This window comes from Platalea leucorodia (assembly GCF_965183815.1).
Source record: "Platalea leucorodia genome assembly, chromosome: 3".
NCBI classification, from domain to species: Eukaryota; Metazoa; Chordata; class Aves; order Pelecaniformes; family Threskiornithidae; genus Platalea; species Platalea leucorodia.
In genome coordinates, this window is record NC_138825.1 from 5,834,874 (window position 1) to 5,861,009 (window position 26,136).

Sequence of the window (26,136 nt, forward strand, 5' to 3'; positions counted from 1 at the left end):
GAACCATATTCAAAAGAGGTCAAGGTTACCTGTTTCTTTGCGTGTCCCTCTGTTTGCTGGTTTCTTGATTTTCTCTGGGAAGCATGCTTTCTTTTGTCCCCAGAAGACCCCTTTCCTTGATAAGCTTCGATGTATTTTCTCTGTTCTAATAGCCCTCTGTAACTCTGATTCCCCTGTGCCCTTGATTATCTGTAGACACGGATTATGGAATTATTCATCTTTGGTACAGGTAAAGGGGCGTGTATTACCTGCAATTTATATGGCTGAAAATGAGGTAACAGTAACAAAAGAATATATGAATAACTAGATGAAGGCCAGTCTGATGATTGTACGGTCTTTCACACACACCTTTGTGTAAGTGTATATTGAATATAACACCTGTACGTCGCAAAGTCTGCACTTGAAATTAATCGGTGCTTTCCCTGGATCTGTGTTTCTCTCAGGACAGATATCAGTGGATGGATTTATGCGATATCTGAGTGGAGAAGAAAATGGCGTTGTTCCACCTGAGAAACTGGATTTAAACGAAGATATGTCTCAACCACTGTCACACTATTTCATCAATTCCTCACACAACACCTACCTCACAGGTACAGTGTTGGAGAGATCCAATTTCTTATCTTACAAAAATTCATAGCATATTTGCAGCGATACCGTAAAATATCCTAAAAGCATCAGCAGTAAATGGTGATGGAGCTTAGTCTTCAGGGAAGCAAGGGTGGCACTTGATTGTTGTTCTAGCCGCTACACACATACATCAAATATACTTTTATTAACAGATGAGCAGCAGTTCCGTTGTTCAGATAAGGTCTGGTCTGAAGCCCAGTGAAGTCCCTGGAGAGTGTCCCTCAACTTAGTAGGATTCCAGATTAAGGTCCTTATTTGGGGAGGAGAGGGAATGATGTACTTCTTATGATAACCAAGGATAGCCAAACAAGTATGCGAAGCAGAATATGGGAAACATCCCTGTAGCTAATAAATTTGTCCCTAAACATTAAATCTGACAGTTTGTTGAGCTCCATGAAATTTGCTTTGATTCAAAGATTAGAGAGGTCCCAACATGGCACATAGCTTTCTGACAGTGCGTTCATATCTGCAAGGAATGGAAATGTGGTCTCTGACTATATCTAATGTCTGAGCTGAAATTTTTAGGTGCTATCATGTTTTTAAAAAGACTGAGCACCCAGAAGCTCCTGTTAACTTGAATTAGAATTAATGAGTCTGAACTGTATTGTTTGCACAACAAAGTCAACAATGCTTTTAAGATTCTGAAAAAAATAAGACAGTTCAGGAACCCAACCTTTGGCACTGGTTTTCTAGTCTAATATGCTGTTAACTTGTGGGAAAATAATTGTAAATTCACAATTTTAGTTTAGTTTATGTAAGAACAAACATTTTTGGCAAGCAGATGTGCACAGGGTGTTCTCTTATTTGATTTGATGTTTGCTTTGCCTTGTCATGTTTGCTAATGTCTTAGCATTATGTAAAAAAAAAAAAACCAACAGTGCTCCAGTGCTTGCTAAAAATGTGGCTCATGGATAACGTAGGCTTTTCAATGTTATTAACAGACTTGCCTTGACTGACCCAGTTCTTCAGAATGTCTCTATGCCAAAACATAAACAAAACCATGCAGCGGTGATGCCCAGTTTAAGCGGACCATGTGGTAGTTACTTAGGTCTGTTTTGTGTTTGTTATAGCACTTTCTACGGCACCTTCTAGTGCTTGCATAAAGTGAATGAACTGTCATTGTTTCCGTTAGACACCATTTTTCAGAGGTTTATATCTTGGCTGTAAAATGTGTTTTGTGCTAAAACTTGTCATATAAGTATTTGGCTTGACAGCTATTTTGTTTCTGTGAATTAAAAGAAATGAAAATCAGTGCGGCCACCTTTAAGTTATGATTCCAATATGCAGAAATTTATGTTCTTTGGAAGAGTGTAGACATGTCTAAAGCAAAAGCAATTTTTAATTATGATATTTTGCAGGCCTTTTACCTCCAGTATGGACTTTGTTCTGTCAGTGAGGATTAGGTCCCACTTAAGCCAAACGCTGCAGCTTTATACAGATTTTCTGGAAGAAAAGAGTAAAGCTGTTGTACAAATGTGGGAAGCACAGGCCCACAGGGAGGACAGACAGTGCAGTTTAAAGTTGGTCTGAAGAGATAAAATACTGCTCTCCCCTCTACCAGCAGAAGTTTATAGCCAGTACCATACCACAGATCTTTATCAGGGTGATCAGGACAGAGTCATGTTCTAAAGGTCTAGAAGCACAGAAGCCAAAGAACAAAGAATTAAGGATGGAAATTCATGATTAGTCCAACCCATTCTAAATTTTTAACTGCACAGCAAATGACATAATTATTTTAGGAGAAAGAAAGTTTACCTTGAAGCTTTTCAAATTTGCTTTGACTTGTATGTGAAAGTCTGCAAATCATCTCAGATTGCATCTACAGATTTCTTTGCTTGCATTTCTAAATAATTTCAGAAACTACGTTTGGAAGTATGGTCCTCGGTCTTAATTTAACATAATAGTCCTGGCTTAGTAAATTGGGAGGAGTAAATCAGAATAAACTCAGGGGATAGTGCAAAGTAAGTTTTAGTCTCTTCCAGTTCCATTTCTGAGTGTGTATTTTCACATTTAGAGGCACAAAACACATGCCCTTTCCTTTTAGTGGGTTCATTATGTTCAGTAAATGTGTGGCAGCTGGCTGACAATGGGATTAATGAGGTGATTTTTATCTGTGTATTACAAAAACTGACAGCCTTAGATTTTGCTTGGAGGCTAGACCAGATACAGCAATCACATTGCCATTTGCTTTCTTCCAACAAGGACTTAGTTCAGCTGAAACCTGTAAAATTAATGGTGGCAGACTCTTCTTTTTCCCAAGAAGATTTTGAAGAGTCTGCTTGAGTGCTCATGACTTTGGAAGGGAAGCTTTGGGAGCACCTCTGCCCTCATTGGAACTGTGAAATAGCAACTAGTCATGTAATAATTATTAGGACAATAAGAAAACAGTTCAGTCTAGCAAGACTTTATGATTACTGTGCTTAATGCCCTACCAGTTCTCTCTCTTTTTGTTAGTTTTTTAAACCCAGAAAAAGCATGCGCAAAGAAACAACATTATAACATAAAAAGAAACATGTGCACACTCTGAATTTATTTTTAATTACCCTGTTCATTTTCCTAGCCTTTAGTAGAAACCCTTGGCAGTACATCAAGTCCTGATTATTTATTTAGAAGTGTTACTGCTTTCTTTTTCTTAGGGAAATGTAATTTTTAAGAACAAAGGTAAAAATCCATGAAGAAAGAAGTGATTTATAGTGAACCTAGGCTAGCTTAAAGAAATGTCATCTTTTGGAAACTTTTAACTGTCTTCTCATCTTTTTTCTCACTGGTATTGTATTTATTTATTTACTCCTTTGAACCCTTAATGTGCAACCCTGCTTTTTTCTGGTTTCTCACCAGTCTCACCTCAGGTTACTGCTGTTGTCACAGTGGGGAGTGACTTTGCAGCATTTCTCTCAGCAGCACCCGAAGTCAAAGACAAATGATTAAGTATCATCAGTAGCATTGCACACTTTGATGGCTATGCAACTTGCTGTTGTATATGTGAAATGCAAAATATGAAAATCACAAGCCTTTAATGCATGTTTTGTCTTTGGCTAAAAGGAAAAATAATAGCAGCAGAAGGTTGCAGAGCTATCAGTTTAGCGCATATAGGCAACATGGGACTATACCACTCACCCGAAGCACCTGCTTCCCTGCTTACAGTCCAGTACGTTCAGTTGTTTCTAGAAAAATATCTCATGAGGGGCATGTTCTCTTCTTCTTTATTGCTGCTATGGCCTCTCCTCTACCGTCCTCCAGCTTTTCTGTTCTCAGTGATTCCTCAGTCCTAGCTGTTGCTGCTTATTGTCTGCATTCAACACTTCCTTGAAGCTGCCTTCACCTTTAGAGCTTCCAAGACAGTATCTTCAGTTTCCAAGATGACAGCACCATGTGGAAGGGAAGGAAAGCCGGGCAGTGCCTGCTCTGAGCGTGAGTTTGTCGTACCACCAGGAGCAGTTTTTGGCTGGCTGCTTTGTGCCTCTCAAGCTGCACTGAGCCCAGGTGATCGGCTGGCAAGACCCAAGGCTCTGCTCTCTTCCAGCCCCATCCCATCCTTCCCAATGGACTAGAGGATAGGAGAGCTGTGGGAGCTCTTGCAGCAGAGAGAAGCTGAGCTGAGGAGGAGCCGTAGCTGTTCTCCCACCAGCAGAGCCAGCTAATCCTGTCCATCAATCTAAGGCAGATAAATGAGGTTCTTCCTGACACTGGGGTCATGGTTTATCTTGGCGTCAGGGCTAATGGGTGAAAAGGAGGACTAGTGGTTATTGTGCAGCTCTTCCGTCCATCAGCAGTTTCTAGGGGTGTGTTTTTACGTTCCAGCTGTCGTCATTTTTCATGATTCCCCTTCAGAATATCGTAAAAGCTTGTGTAACACTGAGGAAAAGGTCTGAATTTTCAGAGATGACGTTAATTTGAACATGATGACTTCACCTCAAAGGAAGGAAGCTACAGACCACAATCTGCTCCCCGTGGCCAATTCAGTGCAACTGTGGAAGCAGCTTCCACAGTTACATTGTTGCATTGACATAGCCATTAAAAAAAAAAAAAATCAGTGGAGGGAAAGCTGTTGTTGCTTCACAAAATGGGAAGATGATCTGTGTGGAAGGTCTTAGGTGGAACTTTCTGAGTTCAGTGCCCTGCTCTCAAATCCTGTATATAAAAAATATCCTGTATAAAAAAAAAATCCTATATATAAAAAAAATAGCTTCAATAAGATGGTGATTTCCATCTGCCTGACTCTCTCTTGCATCTTCCTCTGTGGCAGTTTGGCTTTTGTGAGAAGACGACTACTCAGTTAAGCAGGCTCTGACTAAAAATTCCTCGGGTCTTCTGCTCTGTGATGTTTTACATGACTGCTCTAATTTTGACAGGTGAACGTTCCTACTAGCACTATTAAATCTCAGTTCATCTTTTCATTGTCCTAAGGAGTACCTGCCCCCCCTTACCCATGCCGTTTCCCTCTTTCTGAAGCCATATTCTAAGTGAGGCAGTTTCTACTTTTAAAAGTGAGCGGAAACCTTGTAAAAGGGAGAGAAAAATTATATAGATTGTCTCTTGAAGGCAAAATTAATTGTTATAATAGACATCAGCAGCTGACACCAAAATTTCTAGAGGAAGCTTACCTCCAGTAGCAGCAGAGGTGAACATAAAGAGTTTAGAAAAAAATATTGTTTGGTCAGATCTGAGATACTGGATTCTCAAAAAGGAAAAAAAAAAAAAAAGATCATGAAAGTGTTTTGTTTCCTTTAAGTAATATTCATTCACTGATGCGTAGTGAGTTTTCAAGATCCTCTGTGCCTTCTCTTATTTGCCTCTTTAGGCCAATAAGTTGAAGCATACTGAAATAAGAGATATGTTATTTTCTAAACCCCCCTCTTTAAGGAGAATAAAACTGTGTTGAGGATTGGGTAACCCCTCTGACTCCAATAGCAGCATTTGAAGATCTTCCAATAGCTGAAATGTGTAAGACAAAGATACAGAGAGCCGGCAGCAGGGGAAGGGCTCTGTAAGTGGGTCCCAGTGGGTTCCACTCCCTCACTGCAGTTGGAGAGACGCAGCTGGTCACGCAGTGTGTCTTTCTCAAGTGGCTCCCACAGCTAGGACAAGGGATATGCCATGCACCCCGTGCCAGTTCCTCTCACGGACGTAGTGTCCATCACGTAGCCTGGCTGCAGCGTGTGAGCTGCCCGGGCACTGCTAGCCGAAACGCAAACTCAGAGGCCGGCCAGCCCCCGCCCTCCTGGCGTACGCAAGTGTTGCATCTTCTGCTTGGCTGGGACCGAATCGATACTGACAGCAAGTGTATTCCTGCTGCTGGCTGGAGCAAGCCTGACCGCATGTCCTGCTTTGGTCCAATGTAAAGTGTTAAAAATAACAGCCATAGGGCGAGAGCCTTATTTTGACTTATATACAAGCAGTAGCAGAGTATGTCACAGCGTGGGGTCTGATTCGCTTGTCCTGTGCATGGCAAAACAGCTCGGAAGGAAAATAAACTCAGATAAACATACCGTGTCTAAAAAAAAAAACTTAGCCGCCAGCACCTTCTGTTGCTGCTGGAGTCAAGAGCCAGACTCGCAGCAGTACGAGGGTCTGAGTTTGCACGCTGCAAACTACAGCTTAGGATCCAGAGCGCTGGTTGCTTTTCCAGGACTTGTGTGAAGAGAGGAGGTTTAGCAACTTGTATTTGTGCACGGCAAAGGGAGTATACAGGCACTTCATGCCGGGAGAAGGTGGTGCCATGGGTGGGCGAGGGGGCAGAAGCAGCCTCTGTTTCTGGAGTAGTGAAGAGTCAGGTGACTCCAAATGCCTGGATCCCAATATCCCTCAGTTTTAGGAGGATGCGTGTCATAAAATCATAAACAAATTTTAAGTCCGTGTATTGCAAATAACTTGCACTTGGAAAAGCAGTGATGAATGAACCCAACAAGGATGCACTTGCTGAGAAATGAGCGTGTTAAGGTTATAAAGTGTGGAACTATCTGTATGGGGAAACGTGGGTCATATCCTCATCTTATATCAATTAGCACAGGCTCATTTTGCCTAGTGTCCTGTCAGGTATGATTTGGCCAATTATATTTTTAGAAAAGCAAGTTTTTGTCAAAATCTGTTTCTCCTTACCCAACAGAGGGGCATGGGATACAAATATTATGCTATTACTGTAGATGCTGTATGTATTATAGAAGGGAATACATAATGTTTTCAATTTCCAGTATTAAAAAATTGATCTGTACTCAGGATATTAAAAATATCATACTGGAAGTATTCCCTTTAGTCCTTTAGTGTCTGTGTTAGCACATTTTGGAATGTATCTGTTAAAGGGGTAGTTTGGAATAGATACAGATAGAGACTTGCACAACCAAAGTTTATAAATAATACATGAAAAAACATTTGAGGGGACATTCCTGATACTGCATATTTCAGAAAAATAAGCTATTGAGACGATTAAAACGTTTGCTAGCATTTTGCACTCTGAGTGGGAGTCTTTCTGAAGATTGAATGTTTTGGAGGTTGAATATCCTCTTATCCTTAGCAGGAATCCTTCCAAAACATCTGAGCCTTATTAATAAGGTAGTGTGGAGAAGTGTCATATGGCAAGCGATGCATGCCATGATTTACTTAAGCACTTTTGAAGGTTAAGGATCTTGTAGTCCAAAACGCTTAGCAATATTAACGGCCAGTAGTCTCTCAGGAAGTATGGTAGAGTTTGCTAATCATAAAATAGTTTGTTAATCCAAACTCAAAATGCTAGGAGGGAAAAGAAGGACAACAAGAAAACCGTTTTCTAAGTGAATGTAGTTTTGTAGGCAGCAGAGTTCAGCGGATCCGTATAATGAGAGCCAAGTTTTCATAAGCCGATGCTTAGGGATGAGTACACAGAAATGTGCTGTTGTACCCTGCCCCATGCTCGTGCGTGTTTGCATCCTGCAAAGAAAAAGAGCCACTGCTTACCCCAGATATTGGGATTGCACCAAAAAGGCTTTTGTGTGAGTAAAGATAACCTGCCATAATCAAAGGGGAAACACAAGAAAAAGTTAATTTAAAAAAAAAAAAAAAAAAAAGACACGTTGTCACTTTGCTGACTCCATTTGGATTTTCAGAAATCTTCCAGCACTGGCCAAATTCTTCTCTCATTAACATATATTTCCCATTGGTTCCAGCAGGAGCTGAGAAATCTTACGGATTTCAATAGGAGTAATGTTAACACCTTGTGGAGCACTTATGAGTGCTCCAGCTCATGTATCAGATACAAATGGTAAACAGGAATTTTCAAATAGAAGGGTTTTTCTGTTTTTAGTGGAAGGTAAAAACACAGAGAAAACAGACAATGCTATTTAGTGAAGCAAACCGCAAAAAGTGTAGTTCCCAGCGTAAAACCTAAACGCAGAACCACAGAGACAATAAAATGAGGATTACAGTATTCTGCATTATATTATATGCCAGTCTGGATGAAGTATTTATATGTCCCCCATCAGCAAAGAATCTGTAGCGTAAATGAACTCACTGCCTCCCTAAAAAGCGAGTGAATTCCCTTCAAGAAATCCAGGAAGGTCTTCTCAGGAGGTCTGCTAGAAAGCAGGAAACCTCATCCATTTTCTTGCCATCTAAACCAAGCACTGAGCCATTCTTCCATTACCTTTATCTCTCTGCTGCAAGAAATTTGTATCCATATGACTGGAATCAAACCTGTTGCAGCAGATCAAGACACACTGGCTGGATATCCTTCCCTGAATACAACTGCACTTCTTTGTTGGTTTGGGTTTTTTTTGTAGGGCTTTTTAATACTTCCCGAGTTTGGGAAAAGCTGAGTTTTCCTTGTTTATTTTTAGATTTATATTATGTCGTTGTTGGAAACCGGTAGTTTAATTAAATTTCTCCCTACATAATGCAGTATCACATTAGGAAATTTAACTGACCAACTCAGTGTGGTGATTAGTGTATTAAATATTGATTTGAGACCTAGTATGGGACCATTAGTGACTGTGCAGGAGGTTTGTTTTATCCTGTACTAAACTGTATTGCATGGTATGAGAAAATGTGATCTTGCTGTCCTGAGTTGCCTCTCAATTTCACACTGCTTGTCAAAGGATTCTTCTTTTAGAACTAAGCCATTTTATTTTATTTTATTTTACTTTATGTATTCAACGCTGTCTATCAGAAGTTTTCAAACTGGCTTCAGTTCGGTTATTTCTCCTTGCTCACAGCAATTTAACTGAGGGCAGAACCCAAACCATGACATTGACTCTGCCTAAGTTATTTCCATTACATCCTTATGCTTTTTGTATGCCTTTGAGTGTTATTCCTCTCAGCCAAGGGTAAAAGATGCCGTTAACTCTAATCATTATTAGATTATTTGTATTTATTCCCGAGGCCCAAAATGACTTCCCTTTTTTCATGTTCTTGTGCTGTCGCAGCTGGACAGCTGGCCGGTAACTCATCGGTGGAGATGTATCGGCAAGTGCTTTTGTCAGGCTGCCGCTGTGTGGAGCTGGACTGCTGGAAAGGACGAACAGCTGAAGAAGAGCCGGTCATTACACACGGATTCACTATGACAACTGAAATATCCTTCAAGGTACAGCAACGCAGCATGCTGGTGTAGTTGGCTTTAGCTGGGGTGGTTTCTTCCGTGTAAAATGCATCACAAATGCATTGCGAGAACATTACCGCAAAGGTGGAAGGGAGGAGGAATGTGAGGGCAAAAAGATGTTTTAAGAGGAGATTTCGGAGCACGTGCAGAGTCATTGGAAGAGAAGAGTTGCAATATTTGGACCTTGCACAGGAAGAGGTTCTTGGTGATCGTGGCAGTCGGAGGAAAAGGGATTAAATGGTGTAAAGTCTGTGCCATCTGGGGGCTGGGCTCAGTGCCCAGGTCCATACTCCTGTGGATGTCCCTGCAGCAAATCTCACAGAGGGGAAAAAACAGGGTAGACCACAGCCAGGGCTGAAGAACCAGGTATTGCCACCACAACTGGTTTTACACAGTGTAAAACGGGTCTGCAGACGGGTCTGAAACCAGGAGGATGGGGAGGAAGGACAGGTTTGTGTTACAGCTCCGTAGCATGTGGCAGGGAGGAGTGCTGAGATCCAAGGCCGCAAGGATTTGAACAGCAATAAACAATGTGTCAAAATACTCTTTTCTCTTCTCTGCCTGGTAAGTGGGAGTGGGAGACAAAAGTGCTGAACTGAGGTAGGAAACAGCAGCTGTCGTGGAAACCTCTACAATTTGCAAGCCTTTAAATTCCTGTGAGCAGAGAACAGGCTACTTGTGCCCAGTTGGGCAGGTCCCATCCACAGGGACCAGACACTCATCATTTTATTAACTATTTAAAAAATGAATGACGGTGTGTGCAATGTTATCCTTATCCCTGATACTTGGATTCGATTTGAAGCACTGGAGGGTGAAAAAGAAAAATTAGTATCTTTGGAGAGTGTGATGGGATATTTGTGCCATTCAGAGCCTAAACCTGTCATCTGTATTTCTGAATTTCGTCTTCCATTTCCTATTTCTATAATAAAAGGTAGATACTATACCCTTAGCAATAACCTTAAATTGTTATCTTCTTGTTATTCTTAAAGATGTTTTTGATCCAAGGTGTTAGAGGAGCAGGATGGAGGTGTTTTCCTATAGTATTAAGATTGGTAGTCAGCACAGCTTATAATGACACATCAGGATATCATTTTTGAAGTGTGAAGAAATAATTTTTGTTCATCTGAGATACAAACTCACCATAGAAATACATTTCTAGATTTCCCTGTGTGCAAGAAAACAGAAAACGTGGAAAAATACTCGTTTCTGAATTTGGTTATGTTACAGGTGTTAGGTGTTGTTCTCTACTAGCCACAGCTTTGAAGCATGTCTCCCACACTTGAAGCATGAGTTGTTGGGGTTTTTTTGTCTTCTGGTGCTTTCCTTTACGAAAAAAAAAAAACCAAAACCAAAACCAAAACCCAATACTGCCGCACAGACAAAGCACCGAATTTCACTCGCACCAGAACACTCCTTTCTTTTTTTCAATTTGTTTTCTCTAACTCTTCACTAATTGAGTTAATCACAGGAAAACATAAAGCGCAACCTTCTTTCACGTTTGTTATTAACTTTCCAGTTATGTCTATATGAAGCCAATTATGTTTATATGCGTAGAATTTGATTGCTGGAAGTCCTTTAATTAAGGAAGATAGCTCTCAACTCCTTTGGTCATGAGCAGGAATTTAAAACAAAGTTAATCTGATTCTCAAAAGGATCATTAGCAGGAATGAGGATTATCTCTAGTTATTTAGATGTTCAACCCTAGGCATTGTGTTTGCAGAAGAGATATTGGAAGGTATTTTAAACCTACTCAGGAATATTTTATCTGTTGCTCTTCAGGGCAAATATTTTTTCTCCACACAGAAAAAATGTAAAAATGTATCGACTGCTGGTTTCTTTTCCACACTGAAAGTGTGCTGCTTAGCTGAGGAGGAGCAAAATGATAGTGAAATAATGTGTCAGAAGTGTGTCAATCAATTCAGAGTGATCACTGGGTCTTGAATGCTGAATCATTTATCAGCTCACGCTTTTGGCGTGACCACGGCACACAATGCTTCTGTTCGGTCTGTCAGCTTTGACTGCCTCAGATAGGCTTTCTGAGGCGCGGAGACAGAAGCAATATATACTCCCTTATGGTGCTGGGATTTTTGTGGGGTTTTTGTTAGATTAGTTTTTACCTTGCTTCATGACACACAGAAATCAGTAAGGTTTTTCGCAGCTGCGGATTGCGAGCTGCTGCCAGGGTGAGATCTTATAGGGAACCAACAATATTTTTTCGTGCCATGACCAGGAATCTGTGCATGTGCACTTTATATATACCTTGGAGACCTGTTTCAGGTGAGTCATTCTGCAGCTGGAGTAAAGTATGGAACTTATCATGTTGTTCCTCTCTGACCATAGAGAATTTGCATTTACGTTTGAATGCAGTGCAAGACTGAATCAACAGCATACCTGTTTCTTCACTGAACCAACGCCTGAGTTTCTCATCCTCATGTTTCATCAGTGTAATCCTGATTTTACTCTTTCAGGTTATTTTCCCCATGCATGCTGGATTTCATCCCTTTTTGCAGCTGAGAAGGCAGTTGAAAATAAATCTATGGGTTTACTTCACCGCTTGAGCAGTGTGTAGGAGCAAGAAAGGCCTCGGGACTGCTTTTGGCAGTACCTCTTATATCCAGCCTCAAGTGTTCTTAAGCCCTGCATGATGCTCCATAACCAAGGGGAGGGTGCAGGTGGGTGGAGACCAAGCCAGTAGTAATGATCTGGGTGGAGAGCATCAAGATGGGAGAACTTGATATTTATAACCCGATTCTCAGTGCTGCTGTTCCCTTGTAATGGCAAAATTGCCTTAGGTGCTTTTGTCAATCCCACCGGTTCTGAACAGCATTAAGGTGGTACCAGCACTTAGTGATTTACTGGAGCTGGAAAGAAAGTATGCAGCGGGAATCACTCCATCGTGCGTTCCCCCATGGGAGAACCACTGCTGTGAAACTGCAGCTTCCTACCTGCCTTCACCCAGCCTTCTGCACCATTTACTATTCTTCCAATAAATGCTTTGCCTTTCTGCTTTCTTTAAAGACTGGAAGTGGTCTTAGTTGAAGCACATGAATGGTTAGTGTTACGTGAAGCATTTAAATATTTGGTGATTGCGGTTCATGAAATATAGTCATTCACTGCCTGTGTGTGCTGAAGAGAGGTAGTTTCTCATAAGAGATACTACAACAATTTGTGCATGAGCTGTGTTTTTTTCTGCTGAAGACTGTAAATTTTGTTTGTATCCTAGCTCGTATCAGCAAATCTTGAGATGGCTTGTGCTTTCCTTCCAGCCCTGGGTTCTGCAACCCAACATCAGAAGCCTGTACCTGAAGCTCAGCTTTCATTTTAGGAAGTGGATTTCTTACTGTTATGCTTCTCAGTTGAGCCTTTATAAGTACAGAAAGTGAACAAAAAGACTGTCCAGAGGAGGCTTGTTTAAAATAAATCTTTTGGGTTTTAGTCATCCTTTTAATTTGGGAGGGAACAGGCTTATGGGCTCTTACAGACTCCAGAGTTCGAGGTTCTTATAAAGTCCAGAGTTTGACAGCAATGCATATGGAAAGTCTTAAGTGTTTTATAAGTTCTTTTGAAAAAAGATTTGTGTTCCAATAGGGAAATATTGAACAATTTGTAACAGTGAGTGCACTGCTGTATTGTGCACCCCACTAAAATTAATGTTATCAAATGAGTCCCTTACTAGACTTGCAGTTGTCATTTTCCATCAGAGCTGAAAGAAAACTTCTACAGAAGTTTCAGTTTCTGAGCCCTGTTTGATGATTACTACGCAGCCAGCTATTTTAACTGAGTAATGGTTTTTTACTTATTTTTTTTCTTTCTTTCTTTTGCCTTAAAGGGATTTCTCTCATCACAAAAGAGGGAACTAAAGCTTCGGAGTCAGAGTAACTAAGGATTTTATGGATACGTGCTTGTGCTGATGATGTTTAGAAGATATGCATTTGTCAGAGCATGTTTATTGTTATGCAAAATAGTTCGTGAAATTCATAGCTTCAGGCACAGAACAACTCCTCACAAAGACCAAGTTTTACATTTAAACTATTGATTTAGGCAGACATAAGTAATTTCTTGAGAAATGCGTGCTTGAGGCTCATCAGACATTTTGGAGATTTGATTACAGTTCAGGTTGAAAAATTTGGTTGCTGCAAAAGCACATCCAGAGTTTTCTGGGATGTTTAGAATGGAAGGTCTGATTTCAGGCAGTTTGGGTATGATTTCAGACCTCTTTGGGTCTCTTCTGTCTTCAAAAACCAAAACGCTGTTTCTTTAGAGACATAAATTTGTAACTGTATGTATTTTGATTCTTTAGGAAGTAATAGAAGCTATCGCTGAATGTGCATTTAAGACATCGCCCTTTCCAATCCTCCTTTCCTTTGAAAATCATGTGGATTCGTAAGTAATTACCATGTTTTCCTGTATGGTGTTATTTTTTTTGTAAGGTCTAAGCACAGAATTATGTATGCACTTGTGGCAGTTTTATTATATGACATGATCAACAGCTCTTATCCCAAAAAAAACTTGTATCAGCCTAAGTAACCAAGATGATCAGAATGAATTGGGCATGTTCTTAAAAACCTTCCTGAATTAGAACCTTTTGTATGAAATAATTTTGTTTGAATAATTGTGAGACAGATTGTGTTAACTTTACAGCCTCAGTATGTCCTGCTGGAATGTAGTGGTACTTCATCAAAGAAAAAGAGGCAATATTTCACCTGCTTATGACCCCATTCTGCGCTATAAGCGTATTCTGCGCACAGAATTTGGTCTGTTTCTCAGGTGTTGGAAGTAGAGGCCAGAAACATAGACTAGGTAATAGACACTAGATAGGATTGCAAAACAGGTCGTATGGATGGCCAGGAACTGCTCCCTTTCTGCCAAAAAATACCAGTTTGCCTAAGCTGTTTTCTTTTTTTAGTTACAAAGAAAGGACAGTTTTTCTGTGTAAGAAAAGAAAAAATAAGTGAGAACATTTCTCAATTTGTCCCAGTGATCTATTTTTTTATTATTATTATTGTTGGTTCAGTTCTGATTTTTCTTTTTTTTAAGTTTGACATTAACTTTGGTTTTGAATATGGAGATCACATGGTTCAAAGTGGGGTGACATTGACACATAACACGTGCCTTAACTTCAGTTGCCTTTTTCCCCTTTTGTTTTCAGCCGTGAAAACATTTTCAGCAGTTCTGGGGCCAGTTTGGACTGAGAAACTTTTTTTTTTTAATGTGAAACAAAAAGTAATCTTTGGGGCAGCTATGAATGATTTAAAACAAATCAGAAAAGATGTTGGCACTTTTGCTTCTTGAAGAGGAAAAGGGTGAGGGCTAACTGCTTTTCCATTGTTTGAGGAAGAACGTTCTCGTCATAAGGGAAGGAACTGGTAGAAGCAGCTATGTAAGAAAGTTTTTAAGAACAGATGTGACAATACTGATCAAAAATTATGTAGGTATTAAAATTTAAAATCTGAGAGCTGACCTACACTACCTGTATACCTTACAGTATAAGTTTACACTACCTTTTGTGGGCAAATACGTGCTTGCTCTGCACGCATTTTAAGGCCACATGGTTATGATTCAAACAGCTACCTGTTAAATCCTGCTTAGTTTAGTTCTGTCTTCCTCTGAAAGACCACACAGATACTGCATTTAATTTCTTTCTCTAATCAGTCCCCTCGCTCCTTTCTTTTTGGTGTAAGTTATGTCACTTTGAACTCGCTTATGCTCACCTATTGCTGTAGATTTTAACTCCCAGTGCATTTCTCAGTGATTCCAAATGCAACCTCTGGTTGGTAGAAAAGAGCTCAACCATCATTCTTCAATGTATCATATTTTGTATTCATTCTTCTGTATTTGTTAAAATACACATTTACTGTGTTACTATAAGGCAGAGAAAAAGCAACATCCAATTTATTGTAACCAGAAGGGTTACATTTTTCTTCCTTTAAAGTCATTAAGACTTAAATCTTCAACTATTCCAGGGTGCTCTGTTCTATTTTAGGAAGGTAAAGAAGTACAAAAATGTATAAAATAAACTCCTGTCAGATGTAAGTTATGTACAAAAGTGGCTTTAAAACTGTAAGATGAAACACTGTCAAAATTAAAGGTGGTGTGATACTGCAAGAATATGCCAAAAAGGGAACAGAGTTACTGCTGCATTACTCTGATCTTTACAATTTGCCCCACAGAAACCATTGGACCTTTCTCTCCAGAAAACTCCAGTCGTGTAAAAATGAATTATCCCTAAGTGTATTATTTTGTGTCCTTTTCCATGCGTTGCTATGACATGGGATTTTAGCAAAGCAAGTCTGCAAAAACCCTATCAAGTATTTTCTCTTTCTGAAGCTTTATTGCTATTTATTATTTTCTGCTGCAGTAAATCGTCAGACTTAATGTGTATGATTTCTAATTTTGCTTTGGCTGAAAATAATTTCTAGCTATTTTACCGACTACTACAATTATCCCTTCATTTCTTCACTAGTTGCTAGAGAAATCTGCAATTAGTCACGCCGCTCACAGAAACCTTCACCTAATTTCATCGAATGCTCCTTTTGTCTTTTCATTTACTTGGAATGTTGTTTTTCTCCTAGGTCTTAAAGATGGACTCTGCCCTAAGTATTAACAAAAAATGCTGAGTGTTTTTATAGGATTGCTGTCAAACAAATCCTATGACATCAATTCCTACTTTTGGTGACCGAATTTTTCTTCTAATTTGCAAGTTACAAGAGTCACTATTCATGTGTGAAATGCTGCTCCCGTACAAATCGGTAGAAATTTTGGCATTGGCTTAAACAGAAATATGGTTTTAGCCTGTGTTCTCTATTCATGGCTGTTAAACAGACTGCGATTATCAGAGGTAAATAAGTTTTACATCCCCACCATAGATATGCCAGTGTTAATCACCACTGGACTTAAAATGCAATTTTTCTTCCTTCTGGTTTATGGTCCTGAGAATATTTTTAAGACTTTTTGTCCACCTAGGGAACAAATCACTTATTAAGACATAGTGTTAATCATCTCATTTTGCTTTCTTTCAGTGTTTTTCCTAGAAGGGCCTCTCTCTAATATCTCTATAGCATGTGAAGAATTTTCATTTCCTTTACTATAACTCCACTGTGTAGTATATTCATTCTTGTCTGTTTTTATACCGTAAGAAGTTTAGAAAAAGAGGCAAGCATATAACTCTTAGAATATGTAAAATATAATCTATGCCATCATTTATACTGAAGTCAAACCGTGCACACTGAAAAAAGACAGTACTAAGAAAAGATGTGGTTCTATCAAAAAATAGTAAAGTGCCCTGAAAATGTTAAAAAGACCTCAAGAAGACCTTGACGTTTGAAATTGGGCTTGCAAGAAGATAAGCAATCTGCAAATCTGAAAGCAGGCACTCTATAATTAGAAATGCACTGATGACATAGCAAAAAGGTTAAGTGATCCTTGAGCAGTATCCATATAAGATTGCTTCCAAGATTAAATTTAATTACAGTTATTCATATTGCTGGTTTCTTGCTGGAATTCTTATTTCAAATATTAACAGGATTTTTATCACTTTTTCTTCCTACACTTTAAATTATTTTAGACTCTTCTGGGAAGCATCTGTGTCTTTGTCTTATGCAGAAGAAGTATCTCTGCAGAAGTGATAATAATACGGTGTTGGGAGCAGTAGTCGTGCACTAGTGCCAAAGAGCCTCTGTGATTGACCTTCATAATAGGCATAATACAAACACAGTAAAACAAAGTACAAGCAATACAGTAGTGGTAATGAAAACATTTCTTAATATTCTTTATATTTCCATATCTCCAGGTATCATGTTCCCGCTTTATCTTCCCTTGCCCTGGAACACTTTGGGGGCATATGTAATTAGTCTGTGTGCTACCCGTCCATGTCTGCACAGTGAAAATCATAAAGCAGATAAAGTCAGCTCTTTTGAGGCAATCAAATTTCATTACAATACAGGAATGATGAGAGAATTTCCAATAACAGTAGATGTAGACCAGGAAATACCTGCTTTTTTGTTCCATAACACCAGTAGGGAAATACATTGATGTAGAAAAGCTGGTATTTTGATCTGTTGCTCTGGTTCATAATTTTGAAAGAAGGGAAAATAAAAAGAAACTGATAATCCAACTTTTAAATACTATAATAGTAATACATAATCTATACTATTACTAATGATCTATCTCTTGAAACTATATATATATAGTAATATATATATTTTTTTATATATATAAAAGAGAGAGACAGAACACACGAAAAATACCACTGAGTTAAATGCTGGCACTCCTAAATATTTTTTTATTCCTCCTTAGGAGCTTTTAAAAATATCTGTGCATGTAGTCCAGTTCACAAAGACAAGTAATTTTGTAACGTCAAGATTTTCCTACTTTGGCCTTGTCTACTACTGCAAGATTAGGTTTTTTTGTAGCACTAAAACCATTAGTTTTTCACATAATTTTCCTTTTCCTTCTTTCTGCCTCTGGGATACAGTGACATTGGAATTTATACACCAAACCAAAATAATGTTGCGTTACATTTTTCTCTTTTGCCAAAATGAAAGTTCTCACTGTGTTCTCTTTGAGGTAAACATGTAATTAAACACAGAAGATCAGAAGAATTTGTTCTAGCTGTGGTGATAGTTTGAAATTTATTAGATTTAACTCTTGCATATTTTTTTCAGATTCCGCTTTTCGGAGTCGATGTGCCCATTTAAAAATGCTGATGTCACATCTCATTACTAGGATTTCACTAATAGTGCTCTTTTGATTCAAGGAGATGTCCTTTGAACTTTCTGGGTCCTTTGAGCATGGGTCTATTCAAAATATATGCTGGTGGAGAAGACTGAAATAAAATTCACTAGCATGACCCCTAGACCTATAGCAAATATCCAGTCTGTTTGCTTGCTAGAGTGAGGTGCCTTTATTTTCATTGATAGCTGGCAATTAGAAATAGCTAACGCACTGCCGTAGCCTGATCTCTTCTTCCCATCACCTTCTCCCTTGTGGGTTCTTAGTTCCATTGCCTTGCTTGTCTTCGTCTTAATTTTCCATCCTCAGCTAAAAGTGGCTTTTAGCTTTTTTGCAGAATTGGCTGCACGCAAAAGAAAGCATTAGTAAAATGCTATAGTGATTTAAACTGCATGCAGCGCTTGCGTAGCTTTGTGGAATAATTTCAAGCCTCCTCGCAATGTGTTTTGTCAATGACCGGTTCACCCCATATCTGCTTCAAGGGACATCCAGAATGCTGATCTCAGGGAAATTACATTTTCTGATTCAAATGCCACCCAGCCTTTATCTCAGCTCTGGTTTGGCCTTGCTGACCCCAGGCAGAGCTCCAGTGCCAGGTGCTCCGTTGGTAGCTAATGACAAACTAGACACGGCCGTTGTCGTACTCTTAGCTTGCAAGAGAAAAATGAGCACTCCTTTTTTTCCAATATACCCAGCTCTGTTTTGTCATGAAAAATAGCTCCATGGTAACATAACCGCTTATACCGTTTGCGTATCTTCCATGACATGCAGATCATAATTAACAGTAGTTGAGAAAGTTATATTAAGCAATATAAACCTGTCCTTTAATCGAGACTTCTCAACAAAGCATCAAAAAAGGAAACTTTTAAAGATACCTAAGCTCAGACATTACAGATTTTAAACAGGCACATATAACAAAAATACACAGTTGTCTAAAATTAGAAGGAGAGTGACTGTAGCACTGAGCTGCATTTTAAAATGATTTGAGTAATATTTCAGAGTAGTATAACCTATCTTCAGTCCTAAAACTCCCATCACTGATATGCAGGACTTATTTCATTCTTTGGTTGCACTTTGGGAAAATTGAGTTTACTGAGGTTCAGTTTACTTCTAGAGAATGTCATGAAAACCGCTGAAGTCATTTACTATGGTAAAATCTGACACTCTATCTGACTTTAAATAAAATTTAAAAATTCTTTAAAAAGGAATCTGACCACATACCCAAACAAGCTAAAATGATCATTGAGCAGCTCCACCTAGCAGCTTGTTACTACATCCAGATCCGCACTAAGAAGGCTGTCCCGATATGTTGGTCCCAGTTATATACACATAACATGCGTGCAGTATGTAATTATATGCATAGAAAATGCAGTTATACCAGCACTTATTACAGCAATTCTCCACATTGACATAATACATCTTAGCAGTAGCACACAATTACATCTACGCTATGACTTCTGCCAGCGAGGATGTGTCAGGGGAAATACTTCTGAGTGAGCTGGCGAGAGCGGCGCAAGCTTTTGGTGCAAACCCAGCCCAGGGGGTCTGCGGATGGGTCGGTGCTTTGTGGTGGAGCGCCGTGCAGAGGTGCGGGGCTGTGGCTGGACGGGCTGACAAATAGGGTGGGAAAGTGGGCTGCGTTTTAGCAGAAAATCTGCAGTAAAGCTAACTGCATTTTAGAAATCTGCAGTAAAACTAGCTGCTTCTCTACCAGTGCCTATAACTGATGCAGCTTTGCTGGTTTTGAGATCCAAGTAGTGTCTTCTGCCCCTTCTTCTGTATAACTGTGCCTTCCAGACGTGCTGAGTGAGGTGATAGGCACCTTTGGCTTGGGAAATTTAATAGAAACACCTGCACAGGAGACTGCTTTCTGTGTGACTGGTTTGGGGTTTATGCCTTAGACAAAAAGAGAATGAAATTCAAATGGAGTTGGGCATGTGTGTGAGAAGAACGTCAGGCATGTGTATAAAGCAACAGGAGAAGGAAAATATTTAAACTTTGAATAAAAATGTTGCCTGAAAGAGGCAAGTTTATATAACGGTTATTTCCCTAAAGGTAACAACTGATAGCCTCATTTTTTTTTTATTTTCTACTAAATGCATGGGAAAATATACCTCAGTGTTAAAAGTTCAGTTTCACTATTATTCAATTGGCTAGTGCCTTTACTTCGTGTATGATACTTTTGATAAGCTCTGTCAGAGGAATCAGAATAATTGCACGATATATCTAGGTCTCTCTGAAAAATTCACAGCAATTGGATCAGGAAATTATATCTAGTTTAGGGATATTAGATATTCCATTACTGCTGCTTTCACTCTGTAGCATTAGTAGGACTCATTTCTTTCTTTTCTCCCCTTTAGCCCTAAACAACAGGCAAAAATGGCAGAGTACTGCAGATTAATATTTGGAGATGCATTGCTTATGGATCCATTGGAAAAATACCCGGTAATATGGTTTGGTATTTATCAGATCACAAACATCTGTGTGAATTTTTATTTAAGTGTTTCAGTCCTGTGTCATTCTTCATATACGACCTTTCAAAACAGAGTCTAAAGGAGAGGGTTAAACAATGTGAGCTGTTGGTGACTTAAGCATATAATTTCTGATGCAGAGATTGTTCTGATACAGTCAGTTGTAATCTTCTAAATGCAATCGATTCTCATAGCTGCCATTTTATAATGTAAGCTTTCATATTTGAACTAATACTTATTTCAGTTATTTCTGTAGACATTTCATAAAACATTTTTCTTTTGTTCTTAAGTGCCCTCAGTAGCCCTGTTTCATTTAATGTTGAGGTTACCTCTTGTGCAAAATACGTTTCATTTTAGCAGGATTTATAGAGGTTGCAAAATTATCTTGCACCATGTGGGCCCTAAGAAATTGCCATAAGCTCATTTCTTTTGTTGTTGTAACAAATCTCTCTTCCTTTTTCTGCAAGCTTGAACCTGGGGTTCCTCTTCCAAGCCCTATGGATTTAATGTACAAAATCCTGGTGAAGAATAAAAAGAAGTCGCATAAGTCTGCAGATGGAAGTGCAAAAAAGAAGCTCTCAGAGCAAGCTTCCAACACATGCAGTGATACGTCTAGTATGTTTGAACCTTCCTCCCCTGGAGCAGGTATGAATTGAATCTACAAATATATTTCTCCCTAAAACACAAATGCTTAATTACAGCTATAATTCAATCCATTTGTATTGCTCTAGCAAGGTAAAGGTACACCAGTGTGGGCCTTACTCAGTAGGAAACAACGCTAAGTGTCATTGATCCAGGAGTCTGTGAAGGCTCGCTGCTGAGGAGTCGCTTATGGAGTGACCTAAAGCTCAGTGATGTGTACTAACATTTGTCTGCACTGCTTAGGAAGTAGTGTGAGCTGCCAACCCCTCCACCCTTGGGTGCCTTTTCTATGTGCCCAAGCCCAATACCAAACAGAAATGTTTTCTTTTTTTTCTGTTGCCTCTGAGGTGTGCCTACCATTTGGTGCCCTTTCAGACTTAACCCGTTGCACAGGAGAACTGCAGTGTTCTGCAGTGTCTTAAGACTTAGGGTAACTGCCAATGAGATACTGTTCCTCAGGCAGGCAAGGCGCAACCCGCCGTTGTCTTGCATTAGTTGGGAGCATGTCACAGACCTCTGTGCTAAGTGCTATGCGATGTTCTTCTGTTCCAGAGATGGGAATGGGCAAAAAAATGCTGCAAACAAATATTTCTTGCCATCGGGAACTGTAGGGAATGCAGCCGATGGAAAGCAGTGTATTACATTGAACTTGTTCAGTGCTAGCAGAATTTTTAAAATCAGAAATGAAATAGAAAAGTTACTGTAATTTTAATGCATATATTCTGGTAATGCCTATGGGATCTGCAGGAGACCATTGCAAGTGTTGGTATGCAAAAATTAGTAAGAGATGGTCTTTGTCCTGAAGAGCTTAAAACCTAACTAGAAAAGACAAAGAGAAGTGCAGAGAAAAAGATAAAGTAAGGATTTGCTCTAAACCACAGGAGCCGATTAGCAGCAGGACAAACAACAAAATCTGTATACCCTGATTCCCAGCCCAGTGTCTGTTCCCTGCACTAGAATTTCATCTTCCTATTAAGACAGAAATTTTGAATTGCTAAAAGCGTAGACATTTGTGTCCCAGTAGTAGAAAACTTATAGAGCAAATTGAAAGCTCTACTGGAATAGAAGTTCATTACCATTTGCCATAAAACCTTTTTTCGATCGTTGATAATTTTTTCTAGACTGATTAATTGACCTGAAAATTTTCAAGCTGAATTTATAAAATCCTGCTGTATTTGTGGATAACATTGTTTATCCCATTAGAAGCAAAGAAAGAGTTCTCAACTATTGTGTTAAGAAACTTTGAAAAGGGCATGCTTTGGAGTTTGGCTTGGATTTCAAAGGAAGATTCATCCTGGTGTTGGGAATGATTTAATACTGTTTTCTTGATTTGCTTTAGACAAATCCCAAGCAACAGAAAAATAAGTGTGTCTATGCCAACTGACTCCTTTCCAACGCTTGAAATCAACCCTGGGTTCCCAACTCTACATTTTTGTTACCAGCACATAGTGAGAACCCAGAGGCAAAGTATGTGTCTTTTGCTTTCTGAGTGCCTGATCTGCATAGAGGGTAACAGCTTTGTCTTTCAGTAGCCTCTCCATGAGCTTTTATAGGAAAAGACCTGGGCTGTGACTCTAGATGCTGATGATGATGCAAGGCAGGGCAGTCAGTCTCCTAAGAGGGTGTGTGATTTTACAAATTAACTGTGAATATTGTCTCTGTTACCTATATAACAACCTCTGTTAGCTGTGGATTGTGAAGATGAATGCTTACAAATTAGAAAATGCTAGAACTGAGATTGCAAAATTGATGTGGTCGCTTGGTTCATCTGTGACTGCCAAAATACATTACTTATAATCCTTCTGTCAGCCATTGTTTCTCCTTTAGGACCTATGCCTCTTTTGGAGAATGCAGTTAGTCAATATTTTTTCTCTCTGTCATTCAATCCTTGATCCTAGATGTAGCATCCTCATCTTGCAGTGAACTTCTGTGGGGGTATCCAGGCTGCACATGAGCACTTGACAAACAGCAGTGAATTTATCTGAACAATACCCGTGGGAAGTGAAATAATATTAAGCCAATTTTATCTAAGGACAGCCAAGTCTGAGAGAGCTTAAGAACAGTTTAGGGGTGACTGACAAGGAACATCCAGGATATTTCAAGAATACTTTGAATTTTTAAGTATTCAGAGCACAGCTTCAGAGATTTCAGGTACAGCTTACAGCTATGAGCATGCAGCATTTCTGTAAATCGGATGCCAGATTTCTGTCCGTGAATGTTTAAAAAAAAAAAAAAAAAAAATTATTCACCATTTTATAAGACCGCTGTGGCAAAACCCAATGAAGAGCATGATTCCATGAGGTAATGCTCAACAGTCACCATTGTCATGGTGACCTGGTCACCCTTCTTTTCACTGTCTCGTTCTTTGTGTGCATCTCAATATTGGCAACATGTAATGCTGGAGCACTGCAAGCATTATGCTCCTCTATACCCAGTACCAATTTCTTTCTGGAGCGCGAGAGGAGTAATACAATTAAAGACTCACTAAAGGAAGCCTAATTCTTCAAGTTTCTTAACATGAAGTGTTTCAATATTCCAACATTAATGTAATGCTTACATTTAGCAAGTTGGGCATATTATTGAAATTACTGTATTGTATAGCTCCTGTCAGAATTACTGCTGATCTACAAGAGAAAGTTGTGCTGATTTAGCCTTCTTGAGATTTTAAATTAGTTTTTTCACAGCAGTGCAAAAAATACGGAGATTCGTACTTCAGTTGATAGCAAGCTTCACCGTGTCTTACACTGCTTGAGATCAGATTTAAATCCAAATAAACCACTCTTTTGATATGTTTATAAAACATACCATATAAAAGCTAGGTGATGGTGATATAGTAGCAATAATTAAAAACCAGTTCTGAAACGAGATTTGCAGAGTGGCTTGCAAGATGTTCATGAAACTGATGTAAAAAGTAACTTCAGCAGGGTATAATATATATATATATATATTTTCTACTGTCAGTGGAAAAAGCTTTCCCTAAAGGTACAGCAAAGCTGGCAAAGCAGAAAAAGAATTTCTGAGATAACACTTGTGAGATAGATTGTCATTTTGGTAAACAAGCATCTTAGACCTGGCTGTTTTAGCACAATGAACAGAAGTAAATAAGCAAGATTTTCAAAGAAGTTAGATTACGCTGCAAAAAGAACCGTGGCGGTTCTGCAGGTATATCCGTTGTACCAAAAGCAGGCCTATACTGAAAGTAGCCAAAACTTGCTAATTGAACAGTATTTAAATTTTCAAGCAAATTGTTAATTTCTCACTGATAAGATGACATTTTTGTCAGAGTAGTGGGTGCTGCAAGGAAAGAGTTGCAGGAAGACAGAGAGGCAGGGTAGAATTGTCTCCATCATTTCATGATGACCAAATAGAAAACTGGATTAAAAGTTTTAGGCTCAGTGTAAATAAATGCATTGGTACATTGCTGCTGTGTGCCAGCTAAGACCATGGCCCACTGTTATGAAGGAAAATGTTTTAGGAAATGGAATAAAGTTCATTATTTCCTATTTAAAAATCATCAAGTGCTGATGTACAGCCTGTGGAAAAAACAAAAGGTGATTTCTGCTCCCCCAAGATGCTCGTGGCTGCCTAAACATTCTAGAGCTAACAAGCTGCACCAGCAAGTACCACATCTATAATCCATTCTGGCTGTTATTTTAAAGGGGTCTGAGAAAGCAGATTACCAAATTCCTCTGAATTTCAAGCAATGTATAACCTTTCGTTTTATTAGGCTCTCAATATCTGTCACGCTGCTGAGGCATGGTGAGAATGGATAATATTTAGCACTTTGCTTCCTCAACCCTTGTTAATAGGGATTTGGCTTGTCATTCCCAGCTCTCCTCTCCCCATCATCTTCTATTCAGTATTACTGCGTTGAACCCCTCAACTCATCAGTTGGGATTCAGCCTCCTTTGTCCGCTCGTTGCGTTGCCAAATGAGTACTTTTATGCCTTCCCCACATTGCCCCACTCACTAGGGGCAGCTCCTTGAAAACATCCTTGAAACTGCCGCATTACTCCACTGAGAAGTTTCCTATGCCCTTCTGCCTATGAGCGGTTGTCGGTATCTGCGTTATAATTTACCTACCGCGGTAGGGAGCAACATCTTTTTATTTCTTGATATTCTTCTGTCTGCCTCTGTCCATGGGCAAGCTCTTGTCTCGTACTAGGAGGGCAAGCCCTTGGAGCAGGGCTCTCTATTTTCACTGCCCCAAGCATGGAGAGGTCCTGTCCTGACCTGGGTTTGTAGTCCCATCTAAATGCAAATAATAATTACGCCATTACAGCTAGTTGTCCCTTAGACAAGCTCACACATACATACTGGACTTGACCTGCAGCACAGCTGCATATGCCAGCCCACGTGCATTTATGATTCACATTCTCTGTGCCCTCCTGGGAAGGGACAGGAGTGATGGCATGGGGCTGATCCCTCCACCACTGTGGGAGCATGAAGGCGTCCGCAGCACAGACATCTCCTCGGTCTGGCCAAGGCTTCCTCTGACTTTGTGTGCCAGCAGTGTAAGAGGAAAAGAAGGCTGGGTTTGAGCGTAGGACCATGCTGCTAGGTGAAAGGCAATGCAGATGTAGTCATACTTTCTAAAACACTTACTAATTTTTATTCTGTTTGCAATCCTGTGTATTATTTGTCCTGGTTTTGCTATCTGATGCAGAACTTGAAAATGAGATCTGATCTCCTTGGGAGTTTTCCTGTTAAATATTTTTAAATAAATGAATAATGTGTTGCGTACTTTCCTCCCTGGACGCTCCTAGAAAGAACAAGCTATCATCTACCTGGTATCTCAGCAGTGCAAGTTGGCTGAAATCTGCCCATGTCCCCCATTTTGTGGACTATGCGAAGTGTTATTTTGCCAGTCTAGTTAAATCAATTGAGACCTTCCCATCCAAAGATTGTCACTGCAAATCCTGTGGGAGCTCGGCTGGCTCTTTGCAATGTGTTGAGGTTCCCTGAGCCATCCCTTGAGCCTGTTGAGCAATCATGTTATTTTCTTCAATGAAATGTTCAGGAAGAAATGTGTTCATGAATAAAAGCCTGACATTTCAACATCTGCATCTGGAAGGAAACGCAGCCCGGGTAGTCATCATT

General features: G+C 39.5%; 1 protein-coding gene across 1 annotated transcript in view; it reads left to right on the forward strand.

Annotated features, from left to right (window-relative positions):
• Positions 1–26,136, forward strand: part of PLCB1 (phospholipase C beta 1) — a gene marked incomplete at its 5' end in the record, with an annotated part of 405,623 nt that overhangs the window by 284,254 nt on the left and 95,233 nt on the right. Inside the window, 5 exons of the mRNA XM_082305814.1 lie at positions 444–590; positions 9,021–9,178; positions 13,494–13,576; positions 20,284–20,368; positions 20,862–21,039. Of these exons, the coding sequence (XP_082161940.1) occupies positions 444–590; positions 9,021–9,178; positions 13,494–13,576; positions 20,284–20,368; positions 20,862–21,039 (651 nt within the window). The remainder of the gene's footprint in view (positions 1–443; positions 591–9,020; positions 9,179–13,493; positions 13,577–20,283; positions 20,369–20,861; positions 21,040–26,136) is intronic.